This window comes from Phoca vitulina, unplaced genomic scaffold (assembly GCF_004348235.1).
Source record: "Phoca vitulina isolate PV1807 unplaced genomic scaffold, GSC_HSeal_1.0 scaffold10, whole genome shotgun sequence".
In the NCBI taxonomy this organism is placed as follows: Eukaryota; Metazoa; Chordata; class Mammalia; order Carnivora; family Phocidae; genus Phoca; species Phoca vitulina.
In genome coordinates this window covers 7,962,378-7,987,844 of record NW_022589713.1, presented here as the reverse complement: position 1 = coordinate 7,987,844, position 25,467 = coordinate 7,962,378, and the positions used below count along the sequence as shown (strand labels likewise).

The window sequence follows — 25,467 nt, the reverse complement described above, 5'->3', positions numbered from 1 at the left end:
TTTTTTTTTTTTTAAGATTTTATTTATTTATTTGACAGAGAGAGAGACACAGCGAGAGAGGGAACACAAGCAGCGGGAGTGGGAGAGGGAGAAGCAGGCTTCCCGCTGAGCAGGGAGCCCGATGTCGGGCTTGATCCCAGGACGCTGGGATCATGACGGGAGCCGAAGGCAGACGCTTAACGACTGAGCCACCCAGGCGCCCCAAGGTTGTCTACTTTTGAGGAAGGGGGTTATGTCCCTGGAGACTTGAAAGGATCCTTAAAAAACTTTTGCACTTTTTCCCGTTCTGCATTTTAAAATCTTTATTGTTAAGCCCCACTTCCTCTCATATTAATCTGGCTACCACAGTTCCTTCATCAGATATTTATCAAATACTGACTATAACTTGTTAGATGATTATGCCAGGCACATTACAGTTTAAAAGGCATAATTACATAACTAAATGAATTTTTTTCTCTGGCTTCATAAAGATAACTAGTATGTTATTCACAATTTTGGAATACTAAATGCTTATTTGAACTCTAATAAAAAATAGTACATTAAAATTATCTGATAAATTTTCTCACGTTAAAAAAAAAATCTTTACAGGGTCGTCTCAATGCTTACAGAGTAAATTCCATCCTGTTTAGCATAGCATGTGAAATCCTTCATAATCTGTAAAAAGCTCTTTGCATTTCCTTGCCCCCCCCCCCATTTTGTGCTCCGTCGGTATTGAACTGCTTATAAAACCCTCGAAAAATCTATTTCTTCAGTCTAGGACTATCCTGTTCCTCTTAATTTGGCTTACTTCTTTTCATCGTTTAAAATTCATTTCAGACATCATTGCTTTTTGAAGCTTTTCTTCACTCTTCCCAGATGATCAGTCAGTCCCAGGCTATTTTTGTACTTCATATATACTTGAATTTTTTTTTTTTTCCTTTTTCACGTAGGGTAATTATCTGATTGCTTAGATGCTTTTCTGCCTTGCTAGACTGTGAACTCCTTGGTGGCGGGGGCAGAGTTTTACTCGTCCCTGTCTTCTCAGTACCAATTACGGTGCATGGTAAACAATAGACACTCTAAATGTTTGATGGAGGAATAAATTAATGAAGGATAATCATTTATAGTCAAATTAACTAAGAATGATAATTTTCTTAACAATGCTTAAAATCCAGGACTTTGTAAGAGCTTCAGGGTTAGCTAATCATTCTATTTCTCATATTCTCATATTCATAGAGGCCCAGAGAGATTCACATTGCAAGTTGGCAGAATCAGGATTATTATCAGTCATTCAACCTCATTGTCCATTTTTCTTTTACTTGAACACATTGATTAATTTTTTAAACATTGTTAGTATAGATATTTCAGCCAATAATAGATTCCTTTACTTCCAAAATCTTTTTTTTAAAACTTAGACTCATGGAATTTTGGAGTTTAAAATAATTTGGACATTGCCCAGTAAATTGTGTTAGTCACAGCTTTTAATTGGAAATGACAAAAAGCCAAAGCACACCTGGGTGGCTCAATCCATTGAGCATCCGACTCGATTTCAGCTCAGGTCATGGTCTTGGGGTCAGGGTCGCAAGATTAAGCCTCTCGAGTTGGGCTCTGCACCCTGGGGGGGATCTGCTTGGGTTTCTTTCCGTCTCTCTCTCCCTCTGCCACTCCTCCTGCTTGCATGTGTGCCCTCTCTCTCTAAAATAAATAAATGTTTAAAACAAAATTCATTCTCAGGCTAACATTCTCCATGTTTACATTCAACCAGCTTAGCAGCCCCAAAGGAAAGCACATTTTTTGCCAGTCTCAATGCTAGCTGTCTTTGGCTTGGCTTGGCTTGGCTTGGCTGGATCTTGCTCATCTTTGAATCAGTCAAGTTTTAATCAAATCACCAGGACCAAATTATATTCTCACCCTTGGATAGTTTCCCTTGGAAAATTAGAGTCTTCTAAAAGGTGGGGCCTAGATTCCAGGCATGTAAAACAGTGGCCCTTACGTGAAACCCATATTTCTAATTAGCTTGCCTGGTTGAGGCCACTGAGATAATTTATTCAAAATGGAGTCATTGTCCTACATTGATAGGTACTGCACTGGATGTAAGGGTTGGAAAAAGTATCCCATTATAGTGATCACCATATCCCTGGCATAGAACCCTCGTTTGTTGAAGCCTAGTAGTTTTCTCATACTAACTCAGGCCTAGAGCAATAAATGGTATATGAGTATCCAGAAAGGCTACTGATTTTTAGAAAGATATTATTTAAGTACAATATTTAATATTCTTGTTTTTAAACAGTTTTTCTCTGTGAAACTCTGGCATTTATTTGTTGCTTTACTGAAAAGAGCTGTTCACATTCTAGGTTTTTCTTCCTAATAGAGCATGTTTCCAGATCCCCTTTAATTAAAGGGGAAAATCATTAAAAACAAGGGATCATATCAACTCTCAGTACACTATATTAAACTATCTACATTCTATTCAGTGTTTCACATTCAGTCATACTTCTAATTAAAATGAATTCCTCATTAGAAAGTCATATATAGAAAAATTGTTTTCGTTATTGAAAAGAACTTTTGAATCCATATTTATTTTTGTTTTTATTAACTTGTAATACAGTTTATGTTCTGTTATGAATCTGATTTTGTGTGTCTTCTAATACACTTTGTATATCCACTTATTCTTGTATAAGTTACTCAAACTGATTAAATCCAGTGAAGTATCTTAGTGATTCCAAAATGTCTTACAGCACTTTTTCATAGTTATGCTTCTGTGTAAGGAGATGTGAAGTAAAATATTTGCTTTAAATAGTGATTTATATGTATGAACAAGACTGTAGTGACTCAGTATGATTTTTATGATGAATTCAATTGATAATTCCCATAAAATAGACGTATCTGTTATAAAGAATATAACCAACAGTATCACCAGTTTTAAAGTAGCTCTGGTTTATACTTTTGTCTCATGGACTTCGTTTTTACCTTAGTATAAAAATCTTGATCTATTCAATTTTTTATTTTAATGAAACACTTTTGTTCAGTATTCCCAAGGAAATCTATTCTTGAGAAATGTTGAAAAATTTTTTTCCAGGGACGCTTGGGTGGCTCAGTTTATTAAGCATCTGCTTTCGGCTTGGGTCATAATCTCAGGGTCCTGGGATCAAGCCCCGTGTCGGGCTCCCTGCTCAGCGGGCAGTCTTCTTTTCCCTCTTGCTCTCCCTCTGTGTGTCTCTCTCAAATAAATAAAATCTTTAAATAAAAAAAAAAGAAGGAAAAAAAAAAAAAGAAACTTTTCCCCAAACTTTTGATTGGTTTAATTTCTTGCCATATTGTGAACAATCATTATCAAAAATGTTTTTTGGTTTTTTTTAAGATTTTATTTACTTATTTGTCAGAGAGAGCAAGGGAGCAAGAGTGAGCAGCACAAGCAGGGGGAGCGGCAGGCAAAGGGAGAAACAGGCTCCCCGATGCGGGACTCAATCCCAGGATCCTGGGATCATGACCTGAGCCAAAGGCAGACGTTTAACTGACTGAGCCACCCAGGCATCCCAATGATGGTCTTTTAAAAAAGCCTTATAGGGGTGCCTGGGTGGCTCAGTCATTAAGTGTCTGCCTTCGGCTCAGGTCATGATCCCAGTGTCCTGGGATCGAGTCCTGGGATCGAGCCTCGCATTGGGCTCCCTGCTTGGCAGGAGGCCTGGCTTCTCCCTTTCCTACCTGCCCTGCTTGTGTTCCTGCTCTCGCTGTCTCTCTCTCTCTCTGTCAAATAAATAAAGTCTTTAAAAAGAAAAAGAAAAAAGGCTTATATTTTGATATAACTTAAGACTTATAAGAAGTTGCAAAAACAATAAAGGGAGTTTCCTATGTACCCTTCACTTAGCTTTCTCCAATGATAATATATAACCATAGTACATTATTAAAACTAGGAAATTGATACTTGTACTGTAGTATTTACTAAACTGTAATCCTTGTTTGGATTTCACCAGTTTGCGTGTGTATATGGTACTATGAAATTTTATCACATATGTAGATTCATGTAACCACCATTGTCAGAATATAGAACTGCTCCATCATCACAAAGAAGATGCTACCCTGGGGTGCCTGGGTGGCTCATCCAGTCAAGCGTCCAACTCTTGATTTCGGCTCAGGTCCTGATCTCAGGGTGGTGAGGTCAAGCCCTGTGTCAGGCTCTGCCCTGGGTGTGGAGCCTCCTTAAGATTCTCTCTCTGCACCCACCCCACCCCATCCCCCACTGTATGTGCACTCTCTCTCTCTCTCTCTCTCAAAAAAGAAGAAAAAGATGCTTCCCTTTTATAGTCAGACCCTCCTTCCTACTCTAACCATGGGCAGCCACTGATCTGTCCTCAATAATTTTGTCATTTCAAGAGTGTTATATAAATGGAATTAGAACATACAACTTTTGGATTTTTGTTTTAAAACTGTTCTTTATTTAGAATGTGAACATGTGCATGTTGAAAAGCAGTTCATCAATTTGACCCAAGATTTTGCTTCTCCAGAAACATACTAAAACCAGGAAGTGAAAACCACATGAGATTGAATGCTACTTGAGTGACACTCAAGAGTGACACTTCACACTGACTTTTCTGTCAAGTGTTGCCTTTTAAGATTTTGAGTTAACAATCTGTATGAAAGAGTGTGGGTTAAGTAGTTTTCATTCCTCACTCCTGTTCTGTTTTAGTCCATTCAGTCTCCAGTAACAAAAATATCATTGGGTGGGTGGCTTAAACAACATTTATTTCCCATACTTCTGGAGTCTTGGAAAGTCTACTTCAGGGTACTGGCAGATTGGTGTCTGGTGGGGGCCTGCTTCCTGTTCAAAGACAGCCGTTGTCTGCTGTGTCTTCATAGGGCAGAGGGGCAAGGGAGCTTCCTGGAATCTCTTTCATAAAGGTGCTAATCCCATTCCCGAGGGCTCTGCTTTCCTGATCTAATTACCTCCCAAAGGCCTATCTTCAAATACCATCACATTAGGGATTAAGTTTCAACATATGAATGAGGGGGGTGGTAAACAGTCTATAGTAGATCCTTTTGGAGTTTTCCACCTGTCTTAGTTTGGTATGTAGGTATGAAATAGAAATTTTAGAAAAGGACAACCTTGTACTGGTTGCCCTGAATAGTTTGAAAGTTCCCACTGCTGTGGTCAGAAGGCTACCTTCGTGGGTTCTGCAGTATAGCTGCCACTTTAGTCCAGTTGACCCTTGAACAACATGGGTTTGAAATACGCAGGTCCACTTACATGTTTTTTTTTTTTAAATAAATACAGTACAACACTGTAAATGTGTTTTCCTTGTGATTTTCTTAATAACACTTTTCTGTAGCTAATTGTAAGAATATAATATAAAATACATATACAAAATATGTGTTAATTGACCATTTATGTTATTGATACAGCTTCTGGTCAGCTGTAGGCTATTAGTAGTTAAATGTTTGGGGAAGTCAGGTTATTCACGCATTTCCGGTTGCACAGGATTCAGCACCCCTAACCCCTGTGTTGTTCAAGAGTCAGCTGTATAATGTACAAAAACTTTGAATTTCACCTCAAGTAAACATTGTGGTTGGTGATAACAGCAAAATGAACAAATATAGAGGACCAAGGTCACTAGTTACAAGTTCATGAGAACACAAGAAGCTGAGATCAGGTCGATAAAGCTTGTTTTGTCTTGTTTTTTAAAGATTTTATTTATTTATTTGAGAGAGAATGAGAGAGAGCATGAGAAGGAGGAGGTTCAGAGGGAGAAGCAGACTCCCTGCTGAGCAGGGAGCCTGATGCTGACTGGATCCCTGGGACTCCAGGATCATGACCTGAGCCGAAGCCAGTTGCTTAACCAACTGAGCCACCCAAGCGCCCAAGCTTGTTTTTTCTTTTTTGCCAGTCACTTTAGGCATATGTTCTCAGGGCCAACAGTTAAGACAACAGAATGTGGCTTGATTACATCATCTTATGGCACATTTTCTAATTACACTGCAGCTTCATTGGGCCTTCACTGACAAAATGGCTGTTTTATTTTCCTAGGCCTGTATATAAATTCTGTAAGAGAGCCCTTAATGTGTTAAATTGCAATAGCAGCTTGTGGGAGGGACCTCATTAGGCTGACACAATTTTATGTAACCTAGTAATAAAGTGTAATCTGGTAACTAAAATCCCTACTTTGGTAAATTCACTTTTTATTAATCTCTCAAATAAATGTTTGTGAAAACCATTATTATAGTATTAAGAAATGAATGGCCTATTCTAAATGCTAATGTGTCGTACATGATATTACAGCAAATGATTTGGTGATGAGAAATAGCACTGTTTTGCCTGTGTAGTAAGAGAATTTTGATGCTACGCTTGATCTTAGCCAAAAAACTGAAAAACAGTTGAGAATTTTGATGCTAGAGAATTATAGTTCATAGTTTTAAAATCTTGTAGGAAAACATTTTTTGGCACAAAATGTTTTCTAATGTCATTAGAGATTCTTAAAATAGATAACTTCAGTGTTTCATTCAAGACATAGCAATAGACTGAGCTCCTTTGAAATTATTGCCTTGAGTGCAGTTATGGATTCATTTTTTTTAATCCCTAATGCCTAGGACATAGAGCTGTGCAGGGACCAGATCAAATAGAGCCTTGTAAGCCATGTAGTGTTAGTTTAGATCTTGATATATGCAGAACACTTTGCTAGGCTTCATTCTTTTCAAGGCCAAACGACCTGTAACAGTTTGACAGTTCAGTCTCGTGCTCTGCATGTGAGGAAACATGGTATTGACTTGTGTACTTGTGGATATCTAACAAGAAACTCATCATTTAGTTATGTGTTTATCTTCCGTCCCTCCACTAGAATGGAAGCTCCATGAGGGCATAGATTTTTGTCTTGTTCATCAGTGGTTCTTTTCCTTAATAACTTTCTAACTTTAAATTACTTACTTTGGGACTGTAAGTTATATTACTTTCAATATCTGAAAATTGAGCTAGTTAATTCTCAGATAGAAGATCAGTATTATGAGAACTGTCCCTTGAGAAGGGAAATGGAGCCAAGAGTGGCCCCTATTTGTCAGTTCTGCTGCTTTCTCAGTAAAGGGAAGAGTAGAAGATTTGTGAACAGTTGGCAGAAAAGGAAGCAGATCAAAATATAACCATGACCTTTAGTATAAGTTTTTCTTCTATTCAGCACTTAAACTTTTGTGGCTAGCAAGAATTTTAGCTGATAAAATAGTAACTCATCAACAAGTTCTGCCAGTTTTATCTCCTAAATATTGAACACTCATTCACCATTTCCCCTGCCCCCCATCAGTCCAAGTTTCCATACTCTCCTGTGGGACCACTGCAGAACTGTCTTGAATAGTCTTATCCACTCTTACTCTCTTCCAGTTTATTCTCTACACTGGACCAGATTGACCTTTTCAAAATGCAAATCTGGTTCTAGAAATTCACCTAAAAGCCTTTTGAAGTTTCCCACCTTAGACCACAGACCAGCGTTGCCTGACTTCGGCCACCTCCAGTTACTTCCATAAAGGCCTCTGATGCTCTCTCATCTTTCTTGCCATGGAATTTTTGCACTTGTTCCTGTTCTCTTTGCTTGTTAACTGTACCCGTCCTCCAGATCTCAGTACATAAATCCTGTACTCAATGGCACTTTCCCTAATCTTCCATTTTTAGATCAAAACTCCCTATTCACTGGATTGGCCCCATAGATCTTTACTTTGTAGCACTAAGCACACTTACAGAATTCCATGTATTTGACTAATTATGTGATTAATGAGGTCAGGGACAAGACTGATTTTCCTCCCTATTGTATCTCCAGTACTCAACGTAGAGTCTGGGAGGTAGTTTTTATTTTTTACTCAGTAAGCTTTTTTCAAATGAACGAATCAATTTCTTTGATTCAGCTTTAGAAACTTCTAATTCAGCCATTTAAAAATATATAATTAATCTGGGGTGCCTGAGTGGCTCAGTCATTAAGCGTCTGCCTTCGGCTCAGGTCATGATCCCAGGGTCCTGGGATGGAGCCCCACATCAGGCTCCCCGCTCAGTGAGGAGCCTGCTTCTCCCTCTTCCTCTGCCTGCTGCTCTCCCTGCTTGTGCTCGCTCTCTGTCAAATAAATAAATAATCTTTAAAAAAAATATAAATATATATAATTAATTCTATTGATGGTTTTGCTTAATCTTGAACTCTTTTCCCACTTTATTTTTTAGGGTATTACTGTTATTTGGAACTTAGTAAATGAATGTGTCTCATCCTGCTTGTTCTCTTAGTTTGAGAAATTGTAAATATATTACTAATGCCTTACATTTTTTAAGAACTTTGGATATATTCTGTATTTTCCTGTTATTTTTTTTGTATAAAGCACACAGCCACCCTGTTTTCTAATATTTCCTCTTCCTGGTTGCAGACTGCCAACTTTTTATTGTATCCTTATATGGCAGAAAGAGAGCTAGCTAGCTCTCTGGGGCTCTTCTTAGAAGGGCACTAATCCCATTCATAAGGTCTCTACCCTTATGATCAAATTACTTCCAAAAGGCCCCAATTCCAAATACCATCACATTGGGATTAGGGTTTCAACATGAGAATTGGGCGGGGGTGGGGGGGGGACATAAACATTCATTCCATTGCATTATGTATTAATTTCCCAGCAGTTGCATGATTTCATGCAATAGGGTTAAGAAAAATGCACTCTTATTTATTTAATGAAAAATGTACTCATTTAATGCTAACAATCTGTAGTTCTATGAAATGTTTAATAATTTCATTGATACTTTGAAAACTTTTTCTTTTTAAGATTTTATTTATTTGAGAGAGAGAGAAAGAGTGATAGTGCATGAGCAGGTGGGGGTAGGGGTAGGAGAAGCAGGCTCCCTGCTGAGCAGGGAGCCCGATGCAGCACTTGATCCCAGGACCCTGGGATCATGACCTGAGCTGAAGGCAGACGCTTAACGACTGAGCCACCCAAGCACCCCTGAAAGCTTTTTGTTTTTAAAATATTTGTGATTACTGAGTATTTATTAACAAACTAAAGGTGGTTCTTTCCACTTTGTTTCTTTAGTCCGAGGATCAGAAGGACTGTACATGGTAAATGGACCACCACATTTTACAGAAAGCACTTTGTTTTCAAGGTATGGTTTATACTGTTGACTGATGTAATAGGGAACTGTATAATACATCCTAAATTATTTTTGTTGTTATATTCTGAACAAGAAAGGATAGGCTGGTTTCTTGGGGTGTGTTACATAATATTAACAGAAGACGGAAAGAATGCATATTCTTTATCAAGAAAAATGATTGATCTTTAGATTTGAAAATAATAGCTTCAGCATGTTTAAAAGAAAAAGTGTAGACCTTAGTATATTTGAGTTCAAGCCTTAAGCTTCGAAGAATCTTATCTTGGGGGATGAAGAAAAACTTGCAAATGTGGTAGCCAAACCACTGCCTATAGTCTTCATGAAATCGGACAATGAAAAAGATAGAGGAAAGGAAGGAAATAGAAAATATATATATAACTAGATAGATACAGATATATTTTTTTCTAAAAACAAACAATGGGTAAACAAAATTATAATAAAAGTATTAAGTTGGTGGCATAACCGTATGATGACATGCAAAATTCTGAAATGCATTCAGTCATTTTATTGGTAACAATTATCAGTGAAAATTGATAATTGACATTTTAAATCTATTGTATGATAAAACAAATAATTATATTAACATCATTAGAAACCAAGATTTTTCAGCATTAAGAATGAAAGGATAGATGCATATATCGATATGAACTCATGATTTCTTTTCATAAAAACATTTGTATTTTCTAGTTCTGTCCACTGAAAAAGGTTGAGAAGCAGTGATAAGCTAGTAGCAGTGAATACCCCTGCCTCACAGATTGTGATCTTTAAACATCATTCTTTACTAACAGGAACTAGTTCCTTGCAGAAGTGACTGACTTCAGGTCTAGAAAGAAGATACAAGAATTGAGCTAGAGACGTCTTGGGCCAGAAAGCAAGGAAGCTATAAAAGACTAACAGGGCTTTGTTAAAGGGTCACAGGAGTCAACTTTAGGGGGGTTCTCACTAACTTAAGATGGGGCACTTTGAGAATTGGAAAGAATCATGACTGAAAGGATTAAGACATTCAAGGATATAAACACTCTACCCAAAATTCCTCTCTCTCCACATCTTATTGGTCAGCATTGGAGGTTGATGGGGTCCTCGCTCATTACTTTGAAAAGTGATAAATCAAGAGAAGGAGTCAAGCATTTATTTTGCCTTTCCCGTACAAACAGTCTTTCAGAGTAAACAAATTATTGATGAGGAAAACTTATTTATAGGAGAATTCCAGTTAATACAAAAGGAATGATGGGATTAGATAATCATTGTAATCTTAAAGAAATCATCTGTCAGTGGTTCTCAAACTTTAACATGCATCAGAACTCTCTGTAGAGCTTGTTAAAACACAGATTGCTGCTCCCTCCCCAGATTTTCTGATTCATTGGATCTGGGGTGGGGCCCAAGAATTGGAATTTTTAACAAGTTCCCCAGTAATGCCAAAGCTGTAAGTCTGGGGAGCCTGCTTTCAGAACTATTGATCTGGGCAAGTGATCATCAAAAGATGCTGAAACTGTTAGATGAACTATTGGTGGGGAACTTTATAATCAAGCTGACATCACCTGAATATATTGCCCAGTTTTTTACTAGACCCCAGTTCTCTAGAACAATGATACAGGAAGTATTAGCTCAAGAACAGCTATATTATATTGGCTTCACCTTGAGCCAGTGCAGAAATATAACATCTCAGTCCCTGATCCAGCTTACTGAATCAGAATCTGTGTTTTAACCAGATCCTCAGGTGATTTGTATGCATATTGATATTTGAAAAGCACTGCTCTAGTAAACAAGTCTGTGTCAAAGCTTTTGTGCTGCATGCACTTCACTGGGGCGTATAATCCCAAGGCAGCAGGAATGTGGGCGGGGGGTGGTGGAACGAAGAGAAGGGAATAAGTCAAGGAAGAAGTGAAAGCAAATATAATGTGAGTTGACCACAAATGCACAAAATATAGCCAGGCTGCTTGGTGATGCAAAATGTCTCTGGAGAGGCTATAAGGCACCATGGTGCCTCAGAACATTCAGTTGTGGAGAGGAAGCATAAGAAATGTTATCTGCAGCCAGAGCCTCTTTTGGTCTATTCAGGTTGAGTTTGAGTGTCCGAGCTCCTCTTCCTGCTGCTGCAATAGGCGTAGTGGAAGCCATGCTAAAATGCGGCCCTCACTCCTAGAGAGTCTGAGACAACCAGTGGTGTTAGGAGATGAGGTGGCCAGGTCTCTTCATTGAATAACTGAGGCCTGGAAGCAGGAAAGGTAAGGTGAATCTGAGGAGGCACACACATAATGAGTCCAGGACAGTCTCAGCATCACTAAGAGTAGAACGAGGAGACAGCACATATCTCCTGGTGGGTAGTAATGGGAACTCCGTGACACTTAACCTTCTATGCAGGTTGAAATAAAAAACAACCTGATAGAGTACTTAAGAGTTTTGTGGGGTTTTTTTTAAGATTTTATTTATTTATTTGACAGAGAGAGACACAGCGAGAGAGGGAACACAAGCAGGGGGAGTGGGAGAGGGAGAAGCAGGCTTCTCGCTGAGCAGGGAGCCCGATGCGGGGCTTGATCCCGGGACCCTGGGATCATGACCTGAGCCGAAGGCAGACGCTTAATGACTGAGCCACCCAGGCGCCCCAAAGTTTTGATCAATGGATAGAATATTGCCAAGAAGTCTGATTTCCTAGGTCTGTTTTTATAGAGAATCTGACGTCCACACTTATTTCGTGTGAAGATCCTCTTGTTGTTGTTACACTTCCTGTCTCTATACATCAGAAATTGATGGAAGATCTTTGTCCTTCAAATCCAGGGGCACTTCTTGGCGACTTGAGGATATTCTATCCAGTTATGTTGTTATGCAGGTGATCTGGAGAATTCTTCACAAAGTCTCCATATTGAAATCCTTCAGCCCTCTCAAGGTTAGGCCTGACAGTTAGTGACTTCCACGTTCACTTAAATTTTTGAGTTTTCATACAAACTAGTTATTCACCCAAAAGGGCTCCGTTTTCTTCTTAAGATTGATCTGTTGATCAGTTTCCACCTTACTTTACAGTGGTTGTTGGCACTGCATTGTAAGAGATAAGGCATTTGGTAGACTAAAGCATTTTGGAATTACTTCTTAAATTTATGTAAGTTCATAATCATTAAATTAGTAGTAAGTGTAAATTTTTAATCACAGTTTTTTGAAAAGTATTAATGCTTATTAAACTTTCTTTCTTGTCATTTTCAGGGAATCTGGGAAAAATTGCAAAGTCTATACCTTTAGTAAGGATGGCACCTTGTTTGCCTGGGGCAACGGAGAAAAGTTAGTGTTTCTTTATATAACATATTTTATGTGTGTATCATCAGTATAAAACATAAGTGGCATTATTTGAATTACATGTGTTTGGGTGTCGTTAATAAAGTCCATGTTTTAATGTCATGATGTACTTAGGTATTATCTCCGACGCAACTCCCATAGAACTCTAAAGTTATTAGCTTCTATTTATGTGCCATGACTTGACTTACCTTGTTTCTTAGGATTAAAAAGTAATATATGAAAAGGGGCAATTAATTTAATGCTGGAGAAGCTGAGAAGTTTTAAATAGTGCTCTAGTTACTGGTTAGGGTTTCTTAAGTTCTGTACTAACACTTAGAGAGTAATTCTCTTTGCTTGTTTACCTTAGACTTAGATACGTATATCTTTGCTATTAAATTAGTAACAACTGTCTACAATTATTTCTATGAGTTTATTATATATAAAAGTATGTCATTTTAGTATTTTATAAATTATTCAAAAGTATATTAGTATAGTCTGTATTATATAAAATAATCAGATTACAAAATTGGTTTTGCAAAAGAAAAAGTTCTGATTAAATACTCATAATTTTGCTAAGAAAATCACTCTTAATTTTTCCATAGTCACTACAACATTTCAGTTCAAAGAACCAGGAAAATGCCTAAATATTTGTTGCTTGATTTAAAGTTATTTTTGTTGTTGTTAACCAGATGTAATACCTTAGGGTTTTTGTTTTTGTTTTTTTTTTAGATTTTTTAAAAAGATTTTATTTATTTATTTATTTGAGAGAGACAGCAAGAGAGGGAACACAAGCAGGGGGAGTGAGAGAGGGGTAAGCAGGCTTCCTGCTGAGCAGAGAGCCTGATGTGGGGCTCGATCCCAGGACCCTGGGATCATGACCTGAGCCGAAGGCAGATGCTTAACCGACTAAGCCACCCAGGTGTCCCTACCTTAGGTTTTTTAAAAAGGAGAAAATGTATGCATTTGTACGAAAAGTACATTTTAAATGTTGTTTCTGACATAGTGGTGATGGATTCTGAAGTCAGATTGGATTAAACACATGATTTTTAAAAATTAATGCCAAAAAGATTGTGTTGAATTAGATGATTCACTTTTATTTAATTATTTATTTATTTATTTATTTTTAAGATTTTATTTATTTATTTGACAGAGAGAGACACAGTGAGAGACGGAACACAAGCAGGGGGAGTGGAACAGGGAGAAGCAGGCTTCCCGCTGAGCAGGGAGTCCGATGCGGGGCTCGATCCCAGGACCCTGGGATCATGACCTGAGCCGAAGGCTGACACTTAACTGACTGAGCCACACAGGCGCCCCTCACTTTTTTTTTAGATGATTCACTTTTTATGACTATGAGTAGCTGGCAGAATTAGTTATTGTAATTAAAAATGTTAATCACTTCATTATTTTTTTAAGTTATTGAATCCAGCGAGTACACCACTACTCATAAATTATTAAGAATATAATCATATTGGGGGTGCCTGGGTGGGTCAGTCAGTTGAGCATTTGGCTCTTGATTTCGGCTCAAGTCATCTCACGGTCCTGGGATCAAGCCCCGTGTTGGGGTCTGCACGTGACGCAGAGTGTGCTTGTCCCTCTCCCTCTACTCCTCCCTCCCCCGTTCGCTCTCCCTCTCTCAAAGAATGAATGCAGTCTTTTAAAAAAAAAAAAAGAATATAATCATATTGGGCCTTATCCACAATGTTAACAGACAGTCTTAATCTCAGTCTCAAAGAATGTACTCTCAAATTTTCTTATTTTTGGTGTAACCTATTGTCGGTATTTGAGTTTTATTTTTTAAAATCTATATTTTAGTTTATGAGTAATGAGTTAATAGAAATTTACTCTCAACTCTAATGGGACATACCATACTTCCTCTCATTGTCTATTACCTTTTTGAGGTATCCCTTATTCTACTAGCTTAGAGTTGGTTGAATAAGTCTGTTTTCACCTTCAACAATTATTTTATATATTTCATATCCCCATTGGCTTTCTATTGGATTCAACTTTGAACCCTTTTAATATGTGCCCATTTGTTATGTCCATCTTTTTAATAGATATTTTCTATCCCTGGTTCTAGCATTTACTTCCTTAAAGTGCTGTGGCCACAACAACATATAATGTTCCTGGGGCCAAGAGAAACAGATGTAGTGTATTGATTGTGGTCTTTGCTGAGGTCATAGTTAATTAATCAGAAACCATAACTGATTTTTCCATAAATATCTGGGGTTTTTTAGTATAAATAAATACTCTTTATTAAACTAAGAATAGCTATTAAAAGCTATCAACAACAACAAAAAAAGTTTCATGTAATTCTAAAATTTGTAATTTATAGTAACTTGTAAAGAATCCTGTGTATTTGTATGTGTGTGTGTGTGTGTGTGTGTGTGTGTGTGTGTGTGTGTGTGTTTAAACAGTATGCAGTAATCTTTCTGTAATGGAAATCTTTTACCAATTTCTGCTTATCCTAAACCAGTGGCACAAACTTGAGTAGGCCAAAGTAACTTTAAGCAATTTCTAAAGTAAGATGGAGTATCTTTTTTTTTTTTTTTTTACCCCAAAGAGTACATAAGATAAGTCAAGCCAAACTGGTTTTAAAACTTGACTCTGGGGGCGCCTGGGTGGCTCAGTCGGTTAAACGTCTGCCTTCGGCTCAGGTCATGATCCTGGGGTCCTGGGATTGAGCCCCACACCAGGTTCCCTGCTCAGCGGGGAGCCTGCTTCTCCGTCTCTGGCTTCCCGCCCCCTGCTTGTGTTCCCTCTCTTGCTGTCTCTCTCTGTCAAATAAATAAATAAAATTAAAAAAAAAAAAAAAAAAAACTTGACTCTGGTATTTATCAGTAGTATGATCTTGGAGAAATCATCAAATCATTTATTTTTCTAAGCCTCACTTTTACCATTTGTAAAATAGAGATGATAATACCTATCTTATAAGTCTCTTGTGAAGATTAAATGTGAAAACGTTTGTACATAAAGTGGTTAGATCAGAACATGGTTCACAGAAAGCATCCAAAAAATGGAACTGCTTTTATTATACAATTATTATAATTTTTATCATTATCATATCATAGTAAGTCTTATCTTTTGGAGATTGCTTCTGAGATTTTAATAGACAGCAAAAGTCTCCTTGATTTCACGGCTGCTACAACTTGCATTTAGTCAAATTAAAAAATACACTTTTGGTTTAGCACCTCTGTTTTCCCTTGGTTTGATATACCTCAGCTTATCTGTAGGTTAGTTCTGTGTCCACTTAAAGGCCTGTTGTTTTCTTTTCAGCTAAAAATGGAATCATCTATTATATATTTCTGCTAAGTCTGTATTTCCTAATACCAACCTTATATAGGGGCATTTTGGTAAAATGTACACTTAGTTTTTGTTGTTGTTAAGGTGTTTATTGGATATTTTCTAGAATTAACTGAAAATTGATTTTTATGAAAATGACCACTTTATAGCAATCTGTATTTGAAAAGAGGCATGAATGTTTTGGATAGTGCTGGCTATTTTAAAACAGTGTTTCATTGCTGAAATAATTTCTTTTGAAACCAGAATAAATGTTATCAATGTCACTAACAAGGGATTGCTGCACTCCTTCGACCTCCCAAAGGCAGTTTGCCTTGAGTTTTCACCAAAAAACACTGTCCTGGCAACGTGGCAGCCTTATACTAGTAAGTATTTTCCAATTGTAAAAATATTGACAGGACCAATTCAATTCAGTGGGAAAAAAAGAGAAGGTTTATAACCTTATACGAAAGTAATTAATCATTAGATAGGAAATAGTGTTTGTGAGTATCTTTACTGAACAGTGAATCTTGTATTGCCCCAATATAATGTACTTTAAGTAATTTCAAATTAGTGAAAAGATCCATCATGGGATAGAGAAAAAGAAAAAGCTCAAGTGAATAATCACTGGATGGAGAAGATCTCAAAAATTAAGGATAATAATGACCCTTAAATGAAAAATGTTTTAAATAATCATTGTCAATCAAAGAGGAAGTATAATAGACACAACATGTAAGAAATGTGTATGATGTGACAAAGAGTAGGAAATGGTGTGCCATTTTTTAACATATTTAAAGACAAGATAGTATGTTATATGGCTGTGCTTCATGGATGAATAATAATTTAGAACTGGTATAGGGGCTTTTTAAACATGTTTTAATAATGTGGGCATTGTTGAGTTAAATATATAATAGTCCATTGTTGGGTTATAAACTCTCTAGGTTTATTCTTCCAAGAGGCATAGACTTGAATGAATCTTCACTTCCAAGTAAATAAAAGGGAAATTGAGAATCATGAGTAGTATATGTAACTTCGTGTGTTTGTGTGTTTGACTTACAGACATGAGATTTCATAATAAGAGAATTTAATCCATTTAACTGCAAACCATGTCAAACTTAGTAAACAAGTCTCTTAAGTATTCTTAAAATCTGTAGTAATTAACTCATTTCAGAAATGCTGAACTTTTGCTCAAATAGCTGTCATGTTGTCATGGCTTTAGGAATGGATGATTAAATCCATAATTAAAGCTAAAAGGGAAAGTTGATTTAAAGCAACTCTTTTACTTGATCTTTATAATCTTGTTCAAAGTTGTTCTAAGAATGAATTCTTTTTACTAGTGTTAGGAGACAATTACTGCAAAAAAATTTTGTTTTTATTTTAGCTTCTAAAGATGGCACAGCTGGAATACCCAACCTACAACTTTATGATGTGAAAACTGGTACATGTTTGAAGTCTTTCATCCAGAAAAAAATGCAAAATTGGTAAATAAATGTTTTAAAATACTGATTATTTACAAAATATTTTAAATATCTTCATTGTATAATATTTCTTCTCAGGTATTCGTATAGAAAATAACTTGTCAGGCCAAAATCTAGATCTTTAGGGATTTTGTATGTGGGAATGTAATAGAGGAAAAACTTGACCTTTCTTTTGTTTAGTATTTGAATGAAAAAGAATATCTTTCTAGTACAAATTCTATTAGGATCTGACTTGACATCAATTTATAAGTATTTTTCCTTAAATAGTAAGCAATTATCACAAACTTCAACATGTTAACATGTGAGGTTATACCTGTCTAAATTTTGTTCACATTCTTTCTTTTCAACATAGGTGTCCATCTTGGTCAGAAGATGAAACTCTCTGTGCCCGAAATGTTAACAACGAAGTTCACTTCTTTGAAAACAACAATTTTAGTATGAAAATATATATGAAATAAATTTATTATGTACTATAAATGTATATAGTTTTATTGCCTTATATGGTATCATAGGGTTCTCCTAAATACTATTAATATTTTAATAATTGCTGTTATATTCATTTGAATAACTTTTATAAGTCTAAGTGCTAACTAAAGAAATTCTATAACAAAGATTTTCTTTTAAAATAAGCTTTTATTATCTAATAATTGCTATTAAATTAAGACATTTGCATAAAGACATTGCATTAACTCTTTCTGAGTTTAGTTGCTATTGAAATTCTGTGATACAAATTTTTTAAATGTTTTATTATGTAGAATTTGAAACATAAAAGTAGACACCTAGTCCCAATAACCTTCAACCCGTTGCCAGTCCTACCTCATCCATACATCTCTCTACCTAACACCTCTCTTATTCTGCTAAAGCAGATCCTAGACATAGCATGATTTTTCCTATAAATATCTCAGTATGTATCTTTGAAGATTAGGGCTCTTTAATTTTTTAAAACTTAGCCACAATACCATTATCACAGATTATAAAATATCTGGTCAGTGTTCAAATTCTGATAATTGCAAATGTTATAATTTTTTTTTAAACGTGGGCTCCAAATAAGGTTCCTCACATTGCAAATTGATATATATATCTTTTAAGCTTCTTTTAAGCTATAGGTTCCCTTTCCATCTCTTCCACACTGTGTGGGAACAACACAGACCTATACTTGAATTCCTACCCAGTCACTTACTAGCTGGGTGACCTTGGTAAGTAATGGGACTGCACATCTAACTCTCACTGATTGATTTTTATCAGTGGGAGTGCCCCCCCTTGAGATTTATTATTAAAGAAACAAGGTTATTTTTCATATATCTTCTCATAGTTAAATTTTGCTACTGTATCCTGTCCTATAGTTTAACATGTTCATCTGTCCCCTAAATAGCTACTTGGATCTAGAACTGCTCAGCTTCAGATTCTTCTTTTTTGGGGAGATGAGGGCAAGTCTACCTCATAAGTGGTGCTCAATTCTTTCATCAAGAAGCACATAACATCTTATGGTCTTTAATTTCGTAGGATTAGCTGACATTAATGTTCATTGCCTAGATCCATTATTTCATGAGTGGTTGCAAATTGGTGATTTTCCAAGTCTCCCCACCTCCCCTATCACTTATAAGCTATATTACTTCTATAGAGAAATTCCCCCACCTACTACTTGGTTACCTAGTGGTACCATTTATATAGGAAAGAGCACTGTTCTCTTAAAATCAGTCAGTGGGAGTTAGATGTGCAGTCTCGTTACTTACCAAGGTCTCCCCGCTTAAGTGACTGGGTAGGAATTCAAGTGTAGGTCTGTGTTGTCCCCACTCCACCTTGTCACCACCATGCTGCCTTACCTACATGAGACTGCAATGAGTAGTATCCATGTATAGTTACATTAATCTTTTATAATGCATTCAGAATTGATCATGTTCCTATTAGCTTCTCTCTTCCATCTAACACTATTTCCTTTTTTTTTTTAGACACAATTGCAAATAAATTGCATTTGCAAAAAATTAATGATTTTGTGTTATCACCTGGACCCCAACCATACAAGGTAATTTCTATGTTTTTGTTCATGTGGAATGTTATTAGATTAAACCTTTTCCTGGTTCTTAGTGACTGTAAAAGCATGTCCATCTTAGTTTATATGCCTCAAAAAACAAAGTGATGATTTATATGTGTGTATTTCAGGTGGCTGTCTATGTTCCAGGAAGTAAGGGTGCACCTTCATTTGTTAGATTGTATCAGTACCCCAATTTTGATGGACCTCATGCAGCTTTGGCCAATAAAAGTTTCTTTAAAGCTGATAAGGTTACAATGCTATGGAATAAAAAAGGTATGATAATTATATTTTATCTCATTTATCAAGTATTGAGACATACTCCTGTATGTTTAGAAAAAAAGAGTATCAATGCTTATTTAATGAAAATGTGCTCTGTTACATTTTTAAATTTTTTTTTCTTATCACCATTAGGTTAATTTGTGTTTTAAATCTTAACTAAAGTTTTTACTGTTACAGCTACTGCTGTGTTAGTAATAGCTAGCACAGACGTCGACAAGACAGGAGCATCCTACTATGGAGAACAAACACTGCACTACATTGCAGCAAATGGAGAAAGTGCTGTTGTGCAATTGCGTGAGTATCCCAGTCATCCTCTTGTGATGAAACAATAGAGCACTATGCCATAAAGAGGATCTAATCCAAATTCTTGATCACGTGATAAAACTCAAATATTTTTAATAGCCTTTAAGGTGAAATTTCTCTTAGTTAATAAACATAACGGTCATCCCCACACATAGATTATTTTGACAAAATCCAGTTAATTTAGTTCTGGGGAACTTGATAAGTGAAATAATTTCATTGTAGCAACTCTTTGGGGACTTACTTATTATGACAGTAAGTTGGTCTAGTGGGTTTAACATTGTCTTCAGATCTGAGGAATGTTACCATTTCATCTTTTGTTTTGATGATATAAATTGCTATAGAATAATACAGTTCTAAAATTCTGGCAACTTCTTGATTTTTCATTTTGAACTGAACATGTAAAAGTAAGATAAACTTCATTATAAAAAAACTATGTATTCCCTTTGAAGTCAGAAAGGAAACAAGGATGACTCCTCTTTCTACTATAATTTAACATTCTGAAAGACCTAGTCAGTGTAACTGATCAAAAGAATAAATACACAATTTTGAAAGGAGAAAACAGAATCATATCTGTGCATGTACATGAAGTCACAGTATAAACAGCCACTTAAAAAAACATAATGGAAGGAAAGATCCCATATAGACTAACATAAAGGCAAGAAATAAATAGGACTAATGGGAAGAAAACTTCAAAACTTCTAAGGGACAGAGTGTGACCTTTATTAAGAAGAGTTTTATAGGGGCGCCTGAGTGGCTCAGTTGATTAAGCGTCTGCCTTCAGGTCAGGTCATGATCCCAGGGTCCTGGGATCGAGTCCCACATCGGGCTCCCTGCTCAGCGGGGAGTCTGCTTCTCCCTCTGCTTGTACTCTCTCTCTATCAAATAAATAAGTAAAATCTTAAAAAAAAAAAAAAGACTTTAATAAAGATGTCATTTCTCTCCAAATTAACCTAAAAATTAAAATGCCGGTAGGTGTTTTTTTTTTGAACTAGATAAACTGGTTCTAAAGTTGATTTTTTTTTCCTTTTTTTCTAATCTTTTCTCTTTAATTTATTTGAGAGAGAGAGAGAGAATGAGCAAGCATGAGCAGGGGGAGGGGCAGAGGGAGAGGGACAAGCAGATGCCCCGCTGAGCGGGGAGTCCAACACAGGGCTCAATCCCAGGACCCTGACATCATGACGTGAGCTAAAGTCAGATGCTTAACTGACTGAGCCACTCAGGCACCCCAACCTTTTTTTCTAATCTTAAAAGTGAAAAAAAGATTTTCTAACAAGGCAGAATAATAAAGGAAAAGTGAATATATAAAATATAGATTTCTAGGGGCACCTGGGTGGCTCAGTCAGTTAAGCCTCTGCCTTCGGCTCAGGTCATGATCCCAGGGTCCTGGGATCAAGTCCCGCATCGGGCTCCCTGCTCAGTGAGGAGTCTGCTTCTCCCTTTCCTCCTGCTTGTGCGCACTAGCTCGCTCGCTCTCTTTCTCGAATAAATAAATAAATAAATATTCTTTAAAAAAATATATAGATTTCTACATTGGTGGGAAGAAAAGCCCATAAATTAAGCAAGACAAACAAAAAATTGGGGAATAAATTTTTTAGATGGACAAGGGATGAATATGAGAAAGGTGAATTTTGTTAATCTATTAAGTAAATCAGTAAAAGACCAATAACTGGAGAGAAAAATAAGCATGGGACAGTAAAATCTGCAGAAACAGAAACAAGATTATGTATAAATATATTAAAAGGTGCTTAGTTTATAATAAAAGAAATAGGAAGACAAGTGAACAGTTTTTCTCTTAGTAGCTTGGCACAGATAAGGCGTGAGGGAGAGTGAGGGGAAAATACGTACTCTCAAGAACTGCTGATGGGGCGCCTAGGTGGCTCAGTCAGAGGAGCATGTGACTCTTGATCTTGGGTTGTGAGTTCAAACCCCACGTTGGGGGTAGAGATTGCTTTTAAAAAAAAAAAAAAGAATCTTAAAAAACACCTTTTGATAGTATAAAATGGTACAGCTTCTCTGAGGGGCATTATGGCCTTATCGAGTAAATGTACACACCTTTGAGCAGCCAGGTTCACTCCTACAGATGTGTCTGTGTACACTCACCGTTGAGAATATATAGGAGTACAGTACCAGTGGAAGAGTGAGGCAGATCTTAATGTGCTTATGTGGAAAAATCTCCAAGATAGGGTACTAAATGAAACAGCAAAGAACTTTAGTGTGAGTGTGTATGTGTGTTTAAGAGAGATGCTTAATTTAAACAAAAATATTCTGAAAGCATATACAAGGAATATCATAGAGGGTTGCCTTTTTGTAGAGGGTCTTAATTTGTGGCATATCATTTTATTCCTATGTGCCTACATTACCTCTTCTAATGAAAACTGGTTTATTAATAGGACTAATAATGTATGTTTCTATGAGCCTACATTGCCAAAATGTTTAAAAGAAATTAAGATAAAGCATTTATCTCCATAGTATATCATATAAAAATATTTTAATTGTAACATATCTTCTAATTTTTGGATTTTTTTTTATTTTACTGTTTGACATATTTATGAGTATTATACACTTATAACTTGGCTACTATTGTATTCATGTAATGATTTATTGCTAATTTGGGTTTTATATTCTTCTAGCAAAAAATGGTCCCATTTATGATGTCGTTTGGAATTCTAGTTCTACTGAGTTTTGTGCTGTTTATGGTTTTATGCCTGCCAAAGCGACGATTTTCAACTTGAAATGTGATCCTGTGTTTGACTTTGGAACTGGTCCTCGTAATGCAGCCTACTATAGCCCACATGGACATATATTAGTACTAGCTGGATTTGGAAATCTGAGGGGACAAATGGAAGTGTGGGATGTTAAAAACTACAAACTTATTTCTAAACCAGTGGCCTCTGATTCTACCTATTTTGCTTGGTGCCCTGACGGTGAGCATATTTTAACAGCCACGTGTGCTCCCAGGTTACGTGTTAATAATGGGTACAAGATTTGGCATTATACTGGCTCTGTCTTACACAAGTATGATGTGCCATCAAATGGAGAATTATGGCAGGTTTCTTGGCAGCCATTTTTAGATGGAATATTTCCAGTAAAAACAATAACTTACCAAGCGGTTCCAAGTGATGTACCCAGTGAAGAACCTAAAGTTGCAACAGCTTATAGACCCCCAGCTTTAAGAAATAAGCCAATCACCAATTCCAAACTGGTAAGTAAAGTTCTACTACTTTGGTGGGAAAAGACTTCAGTGTATGGAGTTCTCTAGACCTTTTCTCATGCATGCTCTTGCGTTACTTAGCACCTGATTAGAATATAAACTCTAGAGTAGAAACCATGGAGGACCTACTGCTGAAGATGGTGAACACCTAACATTGTCAAGTTGACAAAGTAGTCAATTTAAAACAGTTTACATTTTACATCTGTGGGAAAGAGAACAGAGTATGACATACTGGCTTTATAGAGATCATGGACTCAAATTCAGATGCCTGTCAGGCTAGGCTGGTCATGCAAGGCTTTGGTGACTGGGAGAGAATGGTGAAAGGGAGAGACCATGCCCTCTTTAAAGGCCATAGCAACTGCACAGCAGCAGCCGATTGTTTCCATAGGAGATTTAGGCCCAGTTTGCCAAAATGTTTGATTTTCCAAGACAAAACAAGTCTGGATGCTTATGTAAAATTTCTCAATTTTTGATACACTGTTGGTCAAACAAAACATACTTGTTTTCCTTAGGCTGTCAGTTCCCATCGGTATCATAAAGTTAGGACCAGAGCATTGGTCAGATTCTCATCTGCTTTAAAATGTTAGCATTTCGGAGCTCAGGGGAAGCATTTATTAATGACCTGAGTCTCTGGGATGATGTTAAGGAATAAAGTTGCTCTGTAAGAATGAACAACAATATTATTGGTATTATAAAGGTGGCCATACAATAGGTGTAAACTGGAACCAAGTAAACAGGGATATATAGTCACTTAAATATTAGGCACTCAGGGAAGTAGATACTTTTTCAGAGGATAAATATTCCTATGCGTCCCTCATGCCACTCCTAACCTTCTCAAAAACAAAAACAAAAGAATAACCCTTCTTCCTCCACAAAATCTAGCAGCGGTCTGTAACTTCTTAACTTCACTGAAATGTTCTGTTGAAACATTTTTGTTGTATTATTTACTAAAAACATATAAAAGTTATGAACAAATTAAGCCCCATTTATGATACTTGGCATTTAGGTTAAAATTTGTCTTCTCTCTATATTAAAGTTTTCCTTACCTAAGATAAAAACAGAAGTAACCTCAACATATCCTGCTTTCTAAATATCTATATGGTAGCACAAGAGGAATAAATTCTGAATCAGTATATATTTTTATTCTCTGATTCATAAAACTAATTTGTCTTGATAGGGAGAGGAAGAGAAATATACTTTGAAAATAGTGATAAAACTTGGTAAGAAAGTCTTAAAGCCAACATTGGTTTTAAGATTTAAGATTTCCACTAAATTTTTGTTTTTGTATGTGACATGGTGATTATGTGATCCTATCAAATCATTTTAGTTGAAGGACACATGCCCAGTGAGAAATTTTTGTTTGTGTCAAATTCCAGAAATGAGCTAAATGGCGAAAAAATACTATCAAGAAATTACCAGAAACAAAGACATTCTAGTAAATAACTTCACAAAGGAGGAGGGTTGATTAGTAAAAGGGGAAAAAAAAAAGATGGGATTCCCTCTCAAGAAAAAACTTAGTTTTTTTATAAATAAAAATTCACATATGAATTACACTGAGGTATTTCTTGGCTTTCCAAAAAAACCCCTTCACTTTTATAATGTATTCATCAAAACAGTCCCATAATAATTGATATAAATGAAAAAACAAATTTTATAAATAGGGATAAAATTATGTACAGTGGGCACAGTACTAAAGCCAGAAAAGCTCATGATCCCTAGTAGCTGTGTGGATTTTTTGTGTGTGTCTGAAATGAAAGTCTGTCAGTGACTGCATCATGTTCATAGTGTAGAAGACCTTATAATGCGTCCTTCTTTACTTCATTTTTAACTGCTTTGTCATTTTTTTGAGGTTCTTATGACTAGAAACTTCTCACCCAAAGCAAGGTACTGTAGGAGAGCCCACTATGGAAAGAATTTTGATGTATAAAACAAATGTTCAGCAAGTACTGCTATGTCTTAACTAACGTTGTATGCAGTGTGGATAACAAAGAAGTGAAAGAGACTTGCCATCAAATTGTCTGTTCTACAAGTGTGGGTTCTCAAATATTCAGTTACTTCAGGTAGAGCATGTACACACACAGAACTTTGATGACCTGAAGTAGTTGATGCAGCTAAGATAGTCACAGTATGGTTTCTTATTTCTTCCTCTGTATCTTCAGTGTTTGAGCCCTGCCCATTTCCTCATAGCACTTATAAGTACCACGTGGATCTGAGATCTAGTACTTAAGAAGCTTCATGGATATCTCGTTCTTTTTTTTTTTTTTTTTAATTTTTTTATTGTTATGTTAATCCCCATACATTACATCATTAGTTTTAGATATAGTGTTCCATGATTCATTGTTTGTGCATAACACCCAGTGCTCCATGCAGAACGTGCCCTCCTCAATACCCATCACCAGGCTAACCCATCCTCCCAACCCCCTCCCCTCTAGAACCCTCAGTTTGTTTTTCAGAGTCCATTGTCTCTCATGGTTCTTCGGATATCTGGTTCTTTTGATGTGCTGAGTATGATAGAGTCTAAGAGACAGTTAACACT

At 36.4% G+C, this 25,467-nt stretch overlaps 1 protein-coding gene across 1 annotated transcript in view; it reads left to right on the top strand.

Moving 5' to 3' along the window:
* The window catches only part of EIF2A (eukaryotic translation initiation factor 2A), a 36,373-nt gene that overhangs the window by 1,432 nt on the left and 9,474 nt on the right, over nt 1-25,467 (top strand). Inside the window, exons 2-10 of the mRNA XM_032408456.1 lie at nt 9,013-9,082; nt 12,284-12,358; nt 15,896-16,014; nt 17,010-17,109; nt 17,459-17,541; nt 19,056-19,129; nt 19,267-19,411; nt 19,595-19,711; nt 22,351-22,922. Of these exons, the coding sequence (XP_032264347.1) occupies nt 9,013-9,082; nt 12,284-12,358; nt 15,896-16,014; nt 17,010-17,109; nt 17,459-17,541; nt 19,056-19,129; nt 19,267-19,411; nt 19,595-19,711; nt 22,351-22,922 (1,355 nt within the window). The remainder of the gene's footprint in view (nt 1-9,012; nt 9,083-12,283; nt 12,359-15,895; nt 16,015-17,009; nt 17,110-17,458; nt 17,542-19,055; nt 19,130-19,266; nt 19,412-19,594; nt 19,712-22,350; nt 22,923-25,467) is intronic.